General features: G+C 43.0%; 1 protein-coding gene across 1 annotated transcript in view; it reads right to left on the bottom strand.

Moving 5' to 3' along the window:
- gnrhr4 (gonadotropin releasing hormone receptor 4) overlaps positions 1 to 17,130 on the bottom strand; it is a 34,252-nt gene extending 17,122 nt beyond the window's left edge. Inside the window, exon 1 of the mRNA XM_053886445.1 lies at positions 16,636 to 17,130. Within this exon, the coding sequence (XP_053742420.1) occupies positions 16,636 to 17,130 (495 nt within the window). The remainder of the gene's footprint in view (positions 1 to 16,635) is intronic.
- Positions 17,131 to 17,430: the final 300 nt, after the last annotated feature.

The following is a 17,430-nucleotide window of genomic DNA, read 5'->3' as shown; positions in this document are numbered from 1 at the left end:
AACAGCCTTTATGACACTGTTAAGATGTGCCAAAAAAAAAAACAACCCTGGTGCGACTCAGTGGCTTGGACAAGCGTCAGGAGAATCATTTCCAGACATGAACTCCATAAAAACAGAGTCCGGGACCCTCTCAATGCCACGGTGCTTGTAGACCTCGATTGCGGTTATTTATTGTTTCTAAACTCTGTATTAACATCGCACACTTGTCCAAGTTTAGGAGCTGAAGGGGGACGTTTCAGTTTGCTAAGGTGCTCTGCTTTATTTCAGGCTAAACCTTGTCATTCAACACGTTTTTCCGTGGGATGAGTCTAAATGACACTCTGAAGGCAGCGTGATGAGAGATCAAGGTGAGCTAGAATTTCTTTTATCCCGACTATTGGAGCCTTCTCCTTTGAGAGAAATGATGGGTTTCCTCCTCCCTGAGCGCGACAGCATGTCCCCAAGTGTGAATGACAGGGTGTCTCTTTCAGCACTGCAATGGTCATGTGAGATCTTCTTTCTCGTTCTTTGTGTCCCTCACCTTACGCCTATTACACTGAGGCAGATAACAGCGTACAACTGCAGCTTGAGGAAGCGGTTTGAAAAGGTTGAGTCTACAGTGGTGGCCATGGAGATCATCTATTTCAGTCAAGGCATTTTGCGCCCATTCGTTTTTATTATCCCTCCGCATGGAAAGTTGGTCCGGCTGACAGAAAAAGAACTCAACGTTATGAATGGATAAAAAAAAAAGAAATCTGGAAATTCTCATAGCAGGAGGTAACATTCCGCTGGTGGATCCTGTAGACTGCCACCTGCTGTTCCACTAATTTGAATTTGAAATGCTAAAAATATATTTTGATACATTTAATATTGGATAAAACCTGAGTGCTACTGACCCAAAAGAGTCCTTTTTGTAGCTATCTACAAAGAGCATGAAACAAAGCCTATGGTTATTCAAGAAGATTTTAACCTATCACACACTAAGAACAAAACGCAACTAGAAACTAACACTGAGTATTTGACTCACTACCAACTTTTATTGCCCTGTGGCCACCAGCACTTTGAAAGACCAGTGTACGACAAACCAATACCAGAGAGAAACATTGGGAAGTAGAAGTGTTGCTGTAGTATTTGTACATGGAAGTATTTATGTTCCCTTTACGCACAAAGTTGTACCTGTCTGTTTAAACCATCACTGAGCACATGTTTCCATGTGTTCTATACATTACTCTTGCTGTTTCAGAGTCAGAAAAATTCCATGTACTAACCAAACCAAAACATTCCCTTTTTGAAACTGTAAAAATCACCAAATAAATTCATTTATGTGGTGAGTTTTGTCAGCAAAACACTGGAATTTTAGACTTCTCACTCCGACCTCATGCAACCTCTGATCCTCCTCTAAGAAGGAAGGTCTACCCCTCACCAACTTTCCACACAAAGAGGCAGAAAGTGAACTTTTATCAAAAGAAATATGAAACGGGCTCAGATGGTTGAAGGCTCCAGAACAGCCGCAATTTCGCTGCTTGACGTTGAAACATTCATCGTCCAACACCTGCAGCATCTTGTTCAAAACAGCGGTTTTCCAGGCGACAAGGAGACGGAAGTTAAAGCGCTGTGACCCCAAGCACAGGCTTTTGAACCCATTAAATGTGGCTCCATCGACTCCGACTTCAGAGGAGACGGTCCAAATATCCAACTCACCCATAGATGTTTCAAAGCAGCTGCTGAAAAACAGATGCTCAACAGTTTTTTTCTTCTCTCGTGTGCTGTGTTTGGGCTACATCACTATGTTCTTACAATGAAACAAACTGGATGGTTTCATTTATTTCAGTATTGGTGCACAATGGAAACTTTTGATTTTTTTTTTTAAGAAAAAACTAAAATTCAACACATTGATGTTTGGCCTGTAGCCAACTCTGCCACAGCTGTTCATGTCCTTGTAAACAGAGTCAGACAGAATGCATGGACAACTCCTTAGCATGTAGACGCTAATTTGTGCTAATCATTTTATGTCAATTAAATCAGATGTTAGATGTGCCGCAGGAGTCGAAACTGCCAACCAGCTGATTAGCATTTGAATAATTCACGACGGACAAAAGTGAGACGCGCGTAACGTGGAGGATCACAGAGGATTACAGGTCTTTCTAGGCTAGCTCACATAAATTAAGATTTTTGAAGCTTGTGAAGACAAAGACACAATCCAGCGAAGCTACGTTGACACATTGTTTACATGATTATACAAGTAACATCCGACATACGACCGGGATCGGTTCCGACCAACTGGTCGTAAGTCAGATTGGACGTAAGTCCAATGCCATTCAAAATAGCCGACGCGAGGGTCATAGGTCCTACTGTAGTGGTAGATGGCTGAGTGAGAGTGAGATGCTGGGATACTGTGCTGCCGTAACGGTCGTACGCGTTGCCAGGCTGCTACGTGCTGCGGTGCCAGACATGATAAAAAAAATAAAAAAAAAAGCATCTGCTGGCCGTGGTCGTAAGTACGAGTGGACGTAAGTCGAGCAGGTCATAAGTCGGATGTTACTTGTGTTTATGTTTGCGCCGCGCTTTTATTTGTCTCTGACCAAGTCCGAGTCTTTTGGCCATCATAAATCCAGAATGAACTGACAGACCACCACTGAAATCAAAGGTAGTTCATTTCTTATCAACGCTGACAGTTTCATTGAAACATATTGCTTCATTTTGGAGGTATTCGGTTCACAAATGGACGGACGGAGACCATAATTCATAACCTCCATGGCTGGTGAGGGTAATTATTGAGTACATTAATGCTAGCTTGACACTCTCACAGCCAGAGCTCTCTATTCCTCCCATCTCTGGCATAAACAAGGGTCATTTTATGGGCCTGACTGTAGCATTCAGGTGGTGGATCTTCAAAAACAGAAGACTAATTGTTCTGGGTTTAACATAAAAAAGAGATTGAGTCTAAATGCAGTTGATGCCGAGACAACACCGAGATTTTGACCATGTGGTTTTGGTCCTATCTTGAGACTAAGACCGGTCTTAAGAACCACGACACGATTCTGAGTTGAACTCTTCTAATCCAACACTGAAGGAAGAAATGAAGTTGTTAAAGATGTTTAAACTTGTTGCCAGGCTTCTTCTGCTTTCATAACTTTTCGGAAAATTGTTAGGATCAGGAAGCAGTAGATCAGAGGGACAGCACATGTGCTCAGGTGTTTAGGAGACCAAGTCAGAGAGGCTAGATGGAGATGGTTTGGACATGTACAGAGGAGAGAGAGCCAGTACATTGGTAGATGGAGATGTTGAGGTTGGAACTGCCAGGCAGAAGGTGGAGAGGAAGGTCAAAGAGGAGATTGATGGAGGTGGTGAAGGAGGACATGAGGTTTGTAGGTTTGAGAGAAGAGGAAGCAGAGGACAGGGGGAGATGGAGGAAGATGATCCACTGTGGCCACACGTGAAGGGAGAAGCCAGAAGAAAAAGAAGAAGTAAAGTACAGGGCTCACCAACCTTCATGCAACTGAAAGCTACTCCAAGGGCCCAGCTGTATATCAGAGCAGCAGAGCACGCTCCCCGTTCAGTTACCAGTCCCGCTCTTGTATGAACGTGGGCGGGCTCAATAGAACGCACTGTGTGTGAGTGTGTGTGTCTGCGTGAAAGTGCTCCGTCGGCCACCATCAGCTTGGCGCACACTTCTGAAATTACTTAGATCCATACAACATCCTCTCTCCATACATCTTTGAACCCTCAACTTTACATGTCCATGCCTCAGTGTGTTTAAAAACAGCAACACTCTAGCAGGTCTAGATGAAGAGTGTAATGACTCTTTGGAGCTGGGCTGCCTCGCACCTCCAGGCTCCAATTGTCGAGTTCATCTGTTCTATTGCGTCTTAAAGAACAATAGCTGTGAGGACAATGAAGTAGCAGAATGTAACCAGACTTTCAGTTTCTCTACACTCTCCCTGTCTCGCCGATGTTTTAAAGTTATGACAGATGGCAAATTTCTGTCTTGGGAAATGAATGTTTTTGACAGTTTGCCGTTTATTTCAGTCAGATTCAGTCCTTTTACCTTCAGCTGTCAAGTTGTCATTTCCTCTCTCGTCGAAGTGCTTGAAGTTTCTGCTATTTTTTTTTTCAAATAAGAGATAATTTCAACATGGGTGAAGTGGTGCCCATTTATATTACAGTCTGACCTGAGTTTGAACGCCATTTTGACATTTTTTGTCATTTACCATATAGGTTTCTCACTTATCCTGTCGATCTATATGAGCAGAGTGGATTTGATATGAATAAAAACATGACTGAGACAACTATTTTTTTTCTTCAAATACAGCTCAATGATCAACAGGTGAAACGGAAAGATATGAAGGCGTGAGGTAGTAGAGCTGCTGTTTTTAAGTGAAAGCAGAGACAAAAGGGATTCGGAGAAGAAGCTTGAGGAACAGAGTGAAGTGTTGTGTGGGAGCAGTGGAGGTGATGATGCAGACACCTGAATTATGGAGAAATTCATGAGGTAGATCACACAGACAAGCGAGAGGAGATATGGCAAGTCCAATAAACCAATAAAACAGGGCTTTTATGGGTGAGCCATGGACAGAGCCATTGATACCGCAGAGCAGTTGACAGTGTCAAAGTGGGTTTCTCTCTCTTTGGAGAGAGATGTGTTGAGGATAACACAGGCATCCTCAACACCAATGCCAGGTTACAACGCAAGCATGTGTTTTGTCACCCATTTTTCAATTTAGTTTTAGTCTAGGAGCAAAGTTAATTCTTCATCTTTGTCACGTTTAGTCATTCACATATCATTTTAGTTAGTTTCAGTTGACTAAAAGTCACAATAATTTAGTCTAGATATAGTCAACTGAAAACCCAATGTATTTTAGTCATGTTTTACTCAAAACGTTTTAGTCATTCTTTTCATTCCAGAGATACTTTTTGTGTATTTTTTCCAGTTGACTTGTGTTCCACGGCTATAATAAATAAATAAAATAAAACCAAAATAGAAAGTAGCCAATCAAGAAGCGAAATTTTGCCATTTATTGTGTTGAACAAAAACATTAGTTTACATGAGTAGAGGTAAATCTCTCTCCTATCTGCAGCTGTCCTCACTGGTCCATCACTTCATATGTCCGTCTGCACTCGTGACTTTAGTTCCATGAGCTGCGGATGCATTTAGGTCTTTGTGTGTGTCTTTTGAGATTTTTTCCGTTAAATACTCGCGGAAAACGGCCATGATCATGTCCACCCTCATGATGCATTCAGTGTTTTTCATCAACATCGGTGCCGTCATTGTCTCGTCTTCTTAACTGTAAAGAAGAACGAGAGCTGGAGACAGTACGGCTGCTGACAGTGGGGTCAGCGTTGACCTGGCAACAGGTGAGCTGCTTCTTTACACAACAGACGTGGACTGAACAGATTCATTGGTGGAACACAGGACTCAGAACATAATCGATGCGTAGCGTGATAGAAAATTTGAGTGGATAATGGTGGCGGCTCGGAAGCTGAGGTTTCGGAGATTTGGCTTTAGAGTGGGAAGTTAGAGCACAAACGACAGCCGCAGAGTTTTGATTCCAGAAGGAGAGCGAACAACATGTCGCCGGGGTGAGTCAGGCAGAAGCAGAAGCCTGTTCTTATACAACAACGTGGTCACTTCTGGGCTCCTGTTGCGGCAATTAAAAGCTTTCGAAAAGCATTAACCGCAGACTGAAGTATCACTGTGATGGTCCTTAATGAGGTTAGTGGATACCGTTAATGACAGCGTGACAAAGACGGACTGGGCTGAGGTTTTGTCAGTAGGTGCCTGCAGAGTGTGGAGAAGCATGTACAGGATATGCCACTGCGTAGGAGGCGGCGATGCAAACCTCCCATTGCTCATGACCCCGGCTAACTGAACCCGCTCACAAACAACAACTGTGTCTTTAGGGTTTCGAAAAGTCAGTGGAATATACATCATATCTTTCACACACCAAGCCAGGAGTGCATAATACCAGCCCAGAGGTCAATGAATTCAGGCATAAATATTCTGATGCTTCAGCAAGGTGAGGTCCAGGTCAACCACACATCCCAGATCAATGGAATCGAGGGATCGACTGTACGCACAACCTCCACTCTGAAGGGACCCACACTCCAACTAGGTTTTCCTTCACCATTCATTTCCGAAAAAGGAAAGTTCTTTGACATGTTTCCAAAGTTTCCTAGTAAGAGCCAAGGCAAAGACGACGTCATGAAAACGTCATGTAAAGTGGTGCTTCTCAATTATTTTCTGTTGCACCAGCCCAGGAAGGAGTAAACATTTCACACCCCCCAACTCTCCGTCGCCTCTGTAAATAGTACCATTTTACTACAGAAAGATTAAAAGTACACCTCTGCATAACATTGTGTCCTTGTTAACATTAAAGAAAAGAAGAAAGAAAGTAATCTAGATCAACTTTCAATGAAGGATAACTTACTTACATTGTTTTTGTTTGTAACAGAAAGACTTAAAGTGCCTCAAATAAAAAAAAGAAAGTAAAAAAAAAGTCTATTTAAAAAGGACTGTCTTAAAGTATATTCATACAAGACACAATATGGCGGCACCTTTCACGGCGTTCGCACCTGAGTGGTCGCTGGTTTCCAGTCAGCAAAGTCTATAAAAAGACCCGTCTCTGGGTCAGAGTGCAACCGCTGCAGCAACTTTTTTGTCTCGGTCGTGAATTCCCCCCCTCTGGGCTCTTTAGGTTTACACGTCGTGACCTGTCACTGGAGTTCAGATTTTTTTTGAGTGTTTGATGCGACAAACGTCTCATCTGAAACACGCTGAAGCGGCGACTTGTCACCCCAAATTTCCCAACATCCAGCGCACCCGTATTCTAGCACGACAGTCGTCGCCAGTAGTCCAGCCTCTGCATTGACCTTACATGTAAATCAGATGGAGTTTGGTGCGAACCTTCAGGGTGTCAGTTTGATACTTGCTGTTGAAGGGCCGAGCCAGATCAACAAGATTTGTTCAGTGAATTCAGGGGTTCCTAAAGTGGCCTGCTCAGTCAACGGGGTCGAGGGGAGGGTTACTGCGAGTTCAGAGGGAAAAGACAAGGAAGGAAGTTTTGTTTAAATTATCTATGTTTAGAGCAGCAACTTAAGTATGATAAATGTTGGTAGAGAACCAGAAGGTTGCCATCCATCACATCATGGACAGTAAAGTTAAACACACTATACCATCCTGGCATTTGTGCAACTATTTTACAGGCTTCCTCTGAGGCAATGAGTAATAAAGTAAAATTAAATATTTTGATTGTGGACAAAATAATGCGGAAAAAAGGAAATAAGATAAAAGGACATTTTACTCTCTTGAGGAAACTGACATTTCATTCCAGATTGAAAATAAGTGTTTTTTAAGCAAATATATAAATCCTCAAAATAGAATTTTTAAAAACGATTGTCTTTGGAAGCTAAGTTATGGGCACTGCAGTTCATATCAAAAATGACTTGACAACACAAAATGCATTTTTTTAAAAAGGTTAGTGACAGAATATTTTATCCAAATATTTGTTTTTAAGAATGTTCTTGGTTGGTTTCTGACCAGAAAGATGTCAAACCAGGGGCGGAGATGAAACATCTTGGTGGCAGATTTGTTGGCTAAACTGAATGTACATCCAAGTGAAAGGAGACAGTAAATACTGCCACAAGGTGGAAGCACTCAACCCAGTGTTAAGTCGGACCTCATTGCCGCGAGCTGGGGCTTTTTGAAAAGCACTTCTTGGACCAAACACTGACTGATGCTGGACATGCTTTAAAAGTGAGCTGATAATAATAATGCCGGTTGTTGCAAAGACACGAAAAGTGAGGAACTGGATTCTGAATCATGTTCAAACCATGCGATTGAGAGTTGCAACACGCGGGCGCTTGGGTGAGTTATGGATTCAGAGACGAACACGCAGAGCATCCATGGCTCTGCTGTGACTTCAAGCTCAGTCGCCAAATTGAATGAGATGAGTTGATTTGAGCATGGAGCGCAGCTGCTGAGGGGCCAGCTCTGACTCCCTCTCTCAGTGAACAATGTCGCTGTAAAACAGGCCGTTTTTTCTCTCTAAAGAGACTTAGCTCGAGCTGCTCAAAATTCAACCAAGCATTCAAATCTGACCTCTGTGCACCTCAGAGCCATCTGCCCGCAGCACGAGAAAACCATCCAAAGGCTTCGGCTCTGCCTCGCACATGGAGCCAAAGCTCCGATGTCTCACTGGAGACTTTAGCTTCTGGCCTCTGCTGCTTTCATCACTCAAGATAAATTGCCGACTGCGTGATAATACATTCTTCTGTGACAACTGCAGGCACCAGTGTTGTTACATGACACATATAAACATTTATGAATAGAACGTTTTGACAGCGTCCCTCAGCAGACTTGTCTGTGGCTTCTCATACATTCAGTCATTCCTGTTATCCCAGTCTGAACCCTGCATGTTCGGCCTCTGTTCTTGTGAAAACAAAAGCTTTAACATCGAGAAACTCTTCGTGAAATATGAATGTAGTGCTGAGGTCAGAGAGAAACCTTGGACCTCAAATCAGACATCTTCTACCTGACTATTTTATGACCTACTTTTTCTCAATTGAATGAACGTTCAACTTAAAATTAGATCTGTGACAATTTTGCCGCATATAAATGCAGAAAAATGATATGAGAGTCAGCATTGTTTTGGGGCCAAAGGAACCGTTAAATGATAATACAGTGTATTTTTATATATATATATATATATTTATTTTATCATTATAATTATTATACTTGAAATTTCAACTTTTAAATGGTCATTTACTTTCATGATTTATTGCTTATCCCTTCCTTAATATATATCTTGACTTCCATATTTCATCTTTCACTTTTCTTTTTTTGATCATATTAAATGTCTAAGATAAATAAAAGAAGTAACTTAAGTATTTCAGTTCAGTTCAATCATGTCTATATATTCATGTTTCCAATTCTTTTCTAATTTCAATTGTAAATCTTAAAATTGCATGTATATAAAATTAAACAGTATGTTTTCATCACAATTGTAGCCTATTTTTAAGAACAGGCAGGTGATAATAATCATTTTCACTTTTTTCCTCACTTGTATTTGTTACTTTAGGATGTATTTTATACCTTTTCCCTTCACATTAATGCTCCGTTTCTTGATCCCTCCCTTGGCCCCACAGGAAACTTTGCCCTCCCATGACCTGCTTTTTCATTTTATTTATTCATTTTAACATCTATCTTTACATCACTTGATCAGAACTATGCACACAAAAATCAACATCAAATTCTTCTTGGCTTCTGTTGTAAACAAAATAATCATACTATTTTTTTACTTAAGGAATATTGATTTCAATTTCCTTTCACTTTATTCTTCTGTGTGCTATTTGCATTTTAATAAAACAGGTGTTCTGTGAGTCTCAATCACCCGAGTGTCCTGCTTGTTTAAAGGGAGACTCTGTTTTCATACCATTTACGGTGAGTCTTTGACTGTATCCATCACAGAACAAGGGTCTTACACCACCGATATTTAGCCTCATCCTCATGAAGCCGTGCTGCTCTGACACAGGAAATGACTGTCAGCCTCTCAGTGCCGCTGCAACAACTCCAGGTGGCTGGACATGAATTAAAGACTTGATCTCTGCCATCTTCCCCCTCGTCTGTCAGAGCAACAAAAGAAATGGATGTCAAAAACATCCTCGCTAACAAGATATCAGGAGAAATTTAGCAGTACTTTCTACTTCAAAAGATGTAAACTCTTGAGTCTGGGGCAACCTCTGTGTCGGGGAATGAAATCGCTTTATTTTTCCAAGTTAAGACTGAAAGGATCAAAGCTCATCTGCGCCACTTTTGTCGAGGTATAAAACGGCTTTCACGGTTTGTACATTTGTGCGACACCGGCATCTCATTCTTTTATTCAAGTAATTTCAGAGATTCATAGAGAAAAAAATGAGGAGGAAAAACCCAAACCGCCCTCTGTTAGGTCGTGTGGGCAGCAGCTGGAACACAGAGGTCCAGACTTCCACATTTTCTGGGCGGCACCAAGAGTACTGAGAGTTTTGAGGATGATGATGGGGTCGCCCCGGCCAAGCAGCCTCGCAGTAGACATGAGTGTTTATCAGCATCAGCTTTGCCTTCAGCCCTCTAACGTCAGATCCAGCTCTGGGCTTCTCACTAACCAAGGACTCGGCCCATCCAACTTTATTGGCAGCAACACCGTCATACTGTGGTCATAATCCTGGCAGTCACAGTATGAATGAGGTACAAGTGTCCTGGGTCGGCCCTGGGACCTCCACCCAGTTGGACTTGCCCATTTATTTGTTCTTAATGATTCAAATGGTACAAAAGCTAATGGACTCAAAATGAGGTCAAAATGTCCTGAACGAAGCATCAATAACTAGAAAAAGCAACTTGTTATTCCATCACTGAATATTCAGCTGTCCTCCTGGGTCCTGTGGCTCATGCACAGCCTCACCGTGTGCAGACTTGAGTTATGAATGAACACACTTGCCGCACCAGGACTGAGAGCGGGCTGCATGAATGAGCCGGCGAGCGAACAGAGCAGAGAGGCTGCAATTCGAAACACATGAGTGACTCACTGGTTTTCTGAGGCACCAGTTCAAACACGTACTGGGGTCAGCGGCGGAGGCAAGGACAGGAACTGGACTTTATTTCAAAAGCCTGTTTGTTTCGACTGTGACAGGAGAGTTTGGTGAAAACAAACTTTTAACTCAGTCGCTAAAAAGTATGAAACCACGTGCCTCAGTGTGGATAACTTCTCAAAACGATGCTAATAGAATACAGAGAACAGTTGGCCATCGCAGGCCGGTAGGATCTGAAGAAATAAACAATAACCTCTCCGAAGTTTCTTTTGAAAGTCTTCTCATGTTGACGTCTCCTTTTGAAATATCGAGTCGCTCACTGGCAGCCCGCTGAACTGAGTCAGCGGCCGGTGATTCGGAGATGTTTACACGCCGGTCTTTTCGGTTTGGGGCTCCACTTGATGCCATTAGGTTTTGGAAAACTGGAGACACGGTTTGTCACGTGTGTGACCTGTTTCACTGGCGCTAAATGCTTCACCAGAGTCCAGCCTCAGTTCTAACCAGAACAGCTGTCGAGGGCTTCCTGCCCAGCTGGGACCAGGTGAAACAGCAGCACCAGTCCGCCTCCTGCACCCCCTCCCTACTCTCCTCATGCTCTTCTAGGTCACTTCCATGAACCTCACAGTCGCTCGCATGTTTGCAACCTATTTTGGAGACAGTCTGAGAGAATTTTCAGGTCTCACATTAAACATAATAAAACAGCACTGCGGCGTCAGATGGAGACCTGTCAATCACTGTCATGTGACCCGCCCCCCAGAGTGAGGACAGTGTGTGTGGCGGATGCTAACATGGCGACAAACTGGGTTTCAATGAGGAACAGGATGGATAAAATAGTCCCGAACGCACCTGCACGACGCTTGCTACACATTGTTTCATGCAAGTCACAGGCTGAATGGCCAAGCTAGCACGATATGGGAAGCAGTGAGGGACATTAGGACTGTATTCATTCCTTTATCTTGTCACTTTTTTCATTTGAATTGCACTTTGTGATTGCACCCTGTAATAACACATTTATTCACCATCAGTGCATCACCTTCAGTCACCTTCAAGTAGTTTTCTTTCATGTGTATTTATTCATATTCATTATCATTTATTCAATTGAAAGTTGTTGACACACTTCCCCTTTTTTTGAAAGTGATGCACAAAAAATAAAATAAAATAAAATAAAATAAAATAAAATGCTTTCCCAAAGCATCCTGCAAAAAATCATGATTAGAATATTGATCAAAAATAATCTGGATTATCATTCTGGCCATAATCGTGCACTCCCACTTTGTACAGTATATTTAAATATTGTTTATCGTAACAGTATTTTTTTTTTACATTAATCTAATCTAATCTACATCGGTTAAAAAGTCCCTCCAGTCTTTTAAATCACTCTTGACCTTAGCCTTTTGGCTCAGCTCTTTCCTCACTACGACAGCCTCCTCATGTCAGCAGGCGCCGCACCCTTTATCCAGTCCCTCCTGGAATACATGACCCCATCAGCTTCAGCGGTTAAAGCCTCATCTAGTCAAAGCCTTGAATCACAAGGACCCATTCACATGTGTAGGACTCAAGACATGTGGGGTTCATTCATTCTATGACTCAGATTAACATCAAGAATTCACTTTATTAAACCACAATTCCGCGTTCATTTGCCGTCCATTTGTGCAACTTGAGTCTGTTATTGCTCAGAAGTGGATTCACAACATAGAAGCTGTTGGTCAGACTCTAAAAAAGAGCAGGGCTGCCACTGGATGGGCCCCAAAATACCAACTGCTAAAAAGACGCACAAAGCAAACACCAACATGGGGACAGTGACCTTTGGGCTCCAAGTCGTACGACAGAAGGCGGAGACTCAAGCCATTTCGACGACACGCCGAGGCACTACTGAGACCAGGTGAAAGACCAGACAAATTATGGTCACATTTCTGATGCTTCCTTTTCCATTTGAGGCAAAAGAACAGGAAACTCAGCATCAAGCTTCATTTGACAAAATAACAGCGAAGGCCGACGGCTCAGTCGGAGCTGCAGCTCAGCCAATTTAAAGCGTTATTTATTTCATCACAGCCAGACATCCTGTGAAAGAAATATATCCGCCACGCGCCATTAACGCCAGGCACGCGGCGTCCATGTTCAGGTGAAGATGAGCTCCTTCAGATTGCCTTGCACAGACCAAGGCTTTGAATAAAGACGGATGAAGTTTGAACGCCAACAGAGGGTTCTGAATGGCAAATCGCTGTTCATTATATTATTATTCATGACCATCCCTGCTCTGTTCAGCTGGCTGGAGGCTGAGCTCCGGACCATGAGAACTGAGGGAGCCTGCTGGTGACAGACGCCTGGTTTGGTTCCGTGATGACTGCGCTATCTCACAAACATGACCTGACTGACAAGGCCTCATGGGGAGGACGTGAAATCTTCAAGTGAACCAATCCACGTTCACCTCCCACTGATCATTTCGGCCACTTACAATGGCCTAATGCTGTCTGCCACAATGGTAATTCTTCTTTTGATTTATTTTACTGGCCTTCACTGAAGCCCTCAGTGAAGACCCAACAGTACCAAGAAAGCCAACAAGAAAAACTAGCTTTTATTTGTTTGTTTTCAGTCCGTGTGGCTCATGGCTGGTAGCCATGGCTGCCATCCTTGGTGGCACAGCAGAATTGAATCCCACAGTTTTCACCTCCACTGAAGCCTGGTTCCATCTCCACTAAAAATATTCTTTGTTGGACTCCTACAGCATGCACTTCTATGTCAGTTATTTTCTTCAGGCTGTTACAAACCTCAGACAAAGAGAAGCCTTTAGAGACTGGGATTTGGCAGATGAAGCTAGTAAAAAAAGGATATATATACAGGTGTATAGCTAAATGACAGGAGAAATAGGTCCACTGCTCGCAGAGCTAAATTCTTAAGTTTCCATTGGGACACCTGAACAGAAGGGACCAGGTGAGGACCGCTTGAGAATTTTTATTGCCGCCAGTATCATAAGTTGGATCGCTTCTTCACTGGCATTCCGGTTCAAGTTGGGAGCGATCGGCTCTCCCCACACATGAATATTTTTAGTCATAAGCATTGAACATATTTAACATATATGAGTATCAGGGCACTCCAAAGATTCTTCAAGAGAATAATTGTACAAGAGATAACAGTGTCAGGTGTTTTCTATCCTTGGTCTGGAAGGAGCAAAATCGGGGCAAAAACAGCCAAGATATGGATGTGTCTTCCCACGGTTACTATTGTAGTGATCATGAAACTCCTCAACACGTCAAATATAGAAGAAATATTCAGCCTTGTCACGTCAAACCGATGAAATCACAGGCGAGCAGCTGTGGTGTCGGAACTCGTGCATTCGTAAGCCTGGTGCACCACTGACCTTTCTACGGTGCAGACAGCACCACTGCACCGTAGTGGATTTATAATAATATATATAATAATACCAGTGCGGCTTATGTATGAACAAAATCTGTTTTCTGTCTTAGATTTAATGGGTGCAAACTAATATTCCGGTGTGCTTTATAGTACAGAATTAACGTTAAAAATATGGTTTCTGCTTCCCGATATTGCAGATACTTCTGTAAAATAACGCCCGCAATAATTCAGGGATCAACTGCAGATTCTCATCAAAATTCAAAACAGCAGCTGTTACAGTTGGAGCTAGCTTAATTTGTGGGGATCAGTTTGAGTCACTTTATGCTAGTTAGGAGTCAAGCAGTCAAGCACAGTCCTCAATGATGTCAGTCATGTTCTGACAACATTTGTGACCAATGTTGACGCCGAAGTCCACCTCCCCCATAGGAGTTTCAAAGGAGTCAAGTGTTTCTCCTACCAAGTGACAGAAGGAGCAGTTGGGAAGCAAGAAGGATGGGCATCATGGTTACTTCAAGCTGGATGTCTCTTGACATATATAGCATCTTATGTGGCTTTAGTCACCGTGCCTGACAGTAGGGACGGAAAGGAGCGCCACCCCATGGCCAAACGCTAGCCCCACGGGGTCAAGAGGTGAAACGTGCGCCAGTTCAAAGTCTAGTGAGTGTGTTGCTGTGGATGCCAGTCCCACACTGGAATTCCAAGGTTGGAATTCTTAAACACATTTTCTAATGTGTTTGCCTCTTCTCTCCTCAGACGAGTTTGTGTGAGATGTGACGGGTGGTTAGGTGGCTTCAGATGCGGAACGCTTCAAACCTGACAGCCCCGCTGACACCCAGACAGCTCCCGAAATGTAGGCACATGAATGTCCCACCGTCTCCGTGGGAGACAAGCTACAACTGAAAAGTCATCATGAATGCCCCTGATGCAATTTTCATTTGACATCTCCGGGAAGAATCAATGTTTGTGACGCCTCTTTGAGACCAAATCTAAGCCTTGTAAATACTGGAAATGTCAACACCGTAAATAATTCAAGATGAAAAACAGTGAAAATTCAATGCACAAGAGGCAGTTTTGCTGTTAATAGGAATGAAGCAGTGAAGGTAACTGGGTGAGTACGTTGTGTCTGCTTTTGAACTGACAAGACAGCAACTTCATGAACCAATAAATCCACACTGAGCGTTATGGATTTTGAGTTTGTTTTTGTCCACAGCCACGTAATGAATCAGCTGGACTGAGTCGCTTTTTCTCCACAGATTAGTTCATAGAGTGCAAAAAACAACAGGATAACAATTGTAAGTTCATTTAATTTACCTCTATTTTGCTGTATTTTGCTCTAGAGAAATAAAACCTGGTAAAAATCCACCTGCTAATAACAGTGGAGAGGGCTGTGTTTTTTTTGTGACTCAGTCTCGATACTTTCTTGAGTGCAATGAATCTATGGTTGAGAACTTTGTGGACACCGGCAGCACTTTCACACTCAGAATAGAAACCTCAGTTGGAGAAGCGCTGGTTGTTTCAGCTGCAGGAGACTTCTGACACCTTCACATGCCACCCAGGATTTTTCTGTCCACGTTGTGATGGGATTTTTGGCAAACTGCAATTCCTCGTGACAGCCGCCAACAGACAGCAAGGTGTCATTAACCTGGGAGTTGTAGACTCCAGGACCTCACAGTCGTCACAAACTCACATTCCACAGCCAAAAATAACCTTGAGTCATCAGTATTTCAGCCTTTCTTTAAGTATTACTGCGACTTGACTGGCCTTTTGCATCAGAACACTCCAGCTTGCCGATCCTTTTGACACTCCTCTGCCCATGCAACACTTCCTCTAATGCCACTCCATCTGACTGGGGCTGGACTTATTTATAGGCTTGTATGTTACACAACAGCATGTGCTCAAATAGTGGTGCAAAGACGGTCATTTGTCAACAGATACAACAGAGTGGCACGTAGTTGCAGGCTCCTCCGAACACTGGCTGCAGCAACAGCACACAACCAATGAAACTGACAGTAACAGTGTAATAAAGCACCTAACTTGAGTCACCATTTTCCAGAGCATCATCATGAGCATAATTAAGATATATATATATATATATATATATATATATATATATATATATATATATATATATATATATATATATATATATATATATATATATATATATATAAACATATATAAAAACATACTGCGGCCCCTGAGGTCATTTGATGCCTGCAGTAAAATGCTGCACAACATATATATATATATATATATATATATATATATATATATTTTTTTTTTTTTTTTTTTTTTTCTTCTTCTTCTTAATTATACTCATGATGATGCTCTGGAAAATGTTTTTTTTTAATTGTCGATTTCAATGTATCCTGCAAAGGCACAGCAGCAGCACAAATATATTCTTTTTAATCAATGCACTAGTGGTTTCATAAAATTTAAATAAATAAAGGTGAACAAGAATGTGTTTTGCAGGTAAAATTGAATAAATAAACGGCAAGTTTTTCTTGGTTGTAGAAAAAATATTCTGGATTTTTTTTTTAAATTTTGATAAGGAAAAATAGTAAAGTTAAATATATATCATTTGGGACATATGTGACTTAATATGTGCTCAGATAAATATAATTCACAAATCAATAATGGATGAATAAAGACTTGGCTGCTGACTCATGGAACATTCTGAGCCGCTGTGACGTGATTTCATGACTTGGGTCCAGTCTAAAAAGTTCCTCCTTGTCTTACCTGGGGCAGAGACAGCACCACGCTCATGGTCCACGCCACGCTCAGCATGACTTTACTCTTCCTCTTGGCCTCGCTGATGCCCAGAGGGTTGAGGATGGCCGACTGCCGGTCCAGGCTGATGACCACGGTGACGAAGGCGCAGGAGTACATGGCCACCAGCTTGAGGAACATGAGCAGCCGGCAGGCGGCGTCCCCAGCCTGCCACTGCACCGTGATGTTCCACGCCGCGTCCACGGGCATCACGATGAAAGTCACCAGCAGGTCGGCCACGGTCAGGTTCATGATCAGGATCCGCACGTGGGACTTGCGCTTGCCCCCGTTGCTGGCCGCCCACAGGACCGCCAGGTTGCAGACGGCGGAGACCGCGCACAGGATGAAGGTGATGATCACGCGCACTTTGGCCGCCGTGGAGAAAGTGGGCAGCTGGAGCGCGTCCGAGTGCGCGCTCCTGTTGCAGCTGCCGTTCCCCGCCGGGTCCGTCATCTGGTGGAACATGATGGACTTCTCCGGCCAGGACACAGAACCAGCGCTTAATAAAAGAAAAAAAATCTCACCTGGATCATCTGCAGCTCGAAAAGCCCAACTAAACACTGAATCCAAGTGCCATTCCTGACCCTCCTCAGCGCGCACCTCCACACGCGTGAATACTTACCTGCAATTAGGATGAGCGCAGACAGTTCGGGTTCGAATGAGAGCTGGAGTCAGTCGGTTCCGTCCTCATCCTCCGAAGTAGGTGTCACAACCTGACGAGCATCTCTGGTGAGCCACCGGGGGCAGCGCGCCCGCGACAGGTGG

The sequence above is a fragment of the Synchiropus splendidus genome, chromosome 14, assembly GCF_027744825.2.
Source record: "Synchiropus splendidus isolate RoL2022-P1 chromosome 14, RoL_Sspl_1.0, whole genome shotgun sequence".
NCBI classification, from domain to species: domain Eukaryota; kingdom Metazoa; phylum Chordata; class Actinopteri; order Syngnathiformes; family Callionymidae; genus Synchiropus; species Synchiropus splendidus.
Note: the sequence above shows the minus strand (reverse complement) of the source record. Positions and strands in the feature narration are given on the sequence as shown.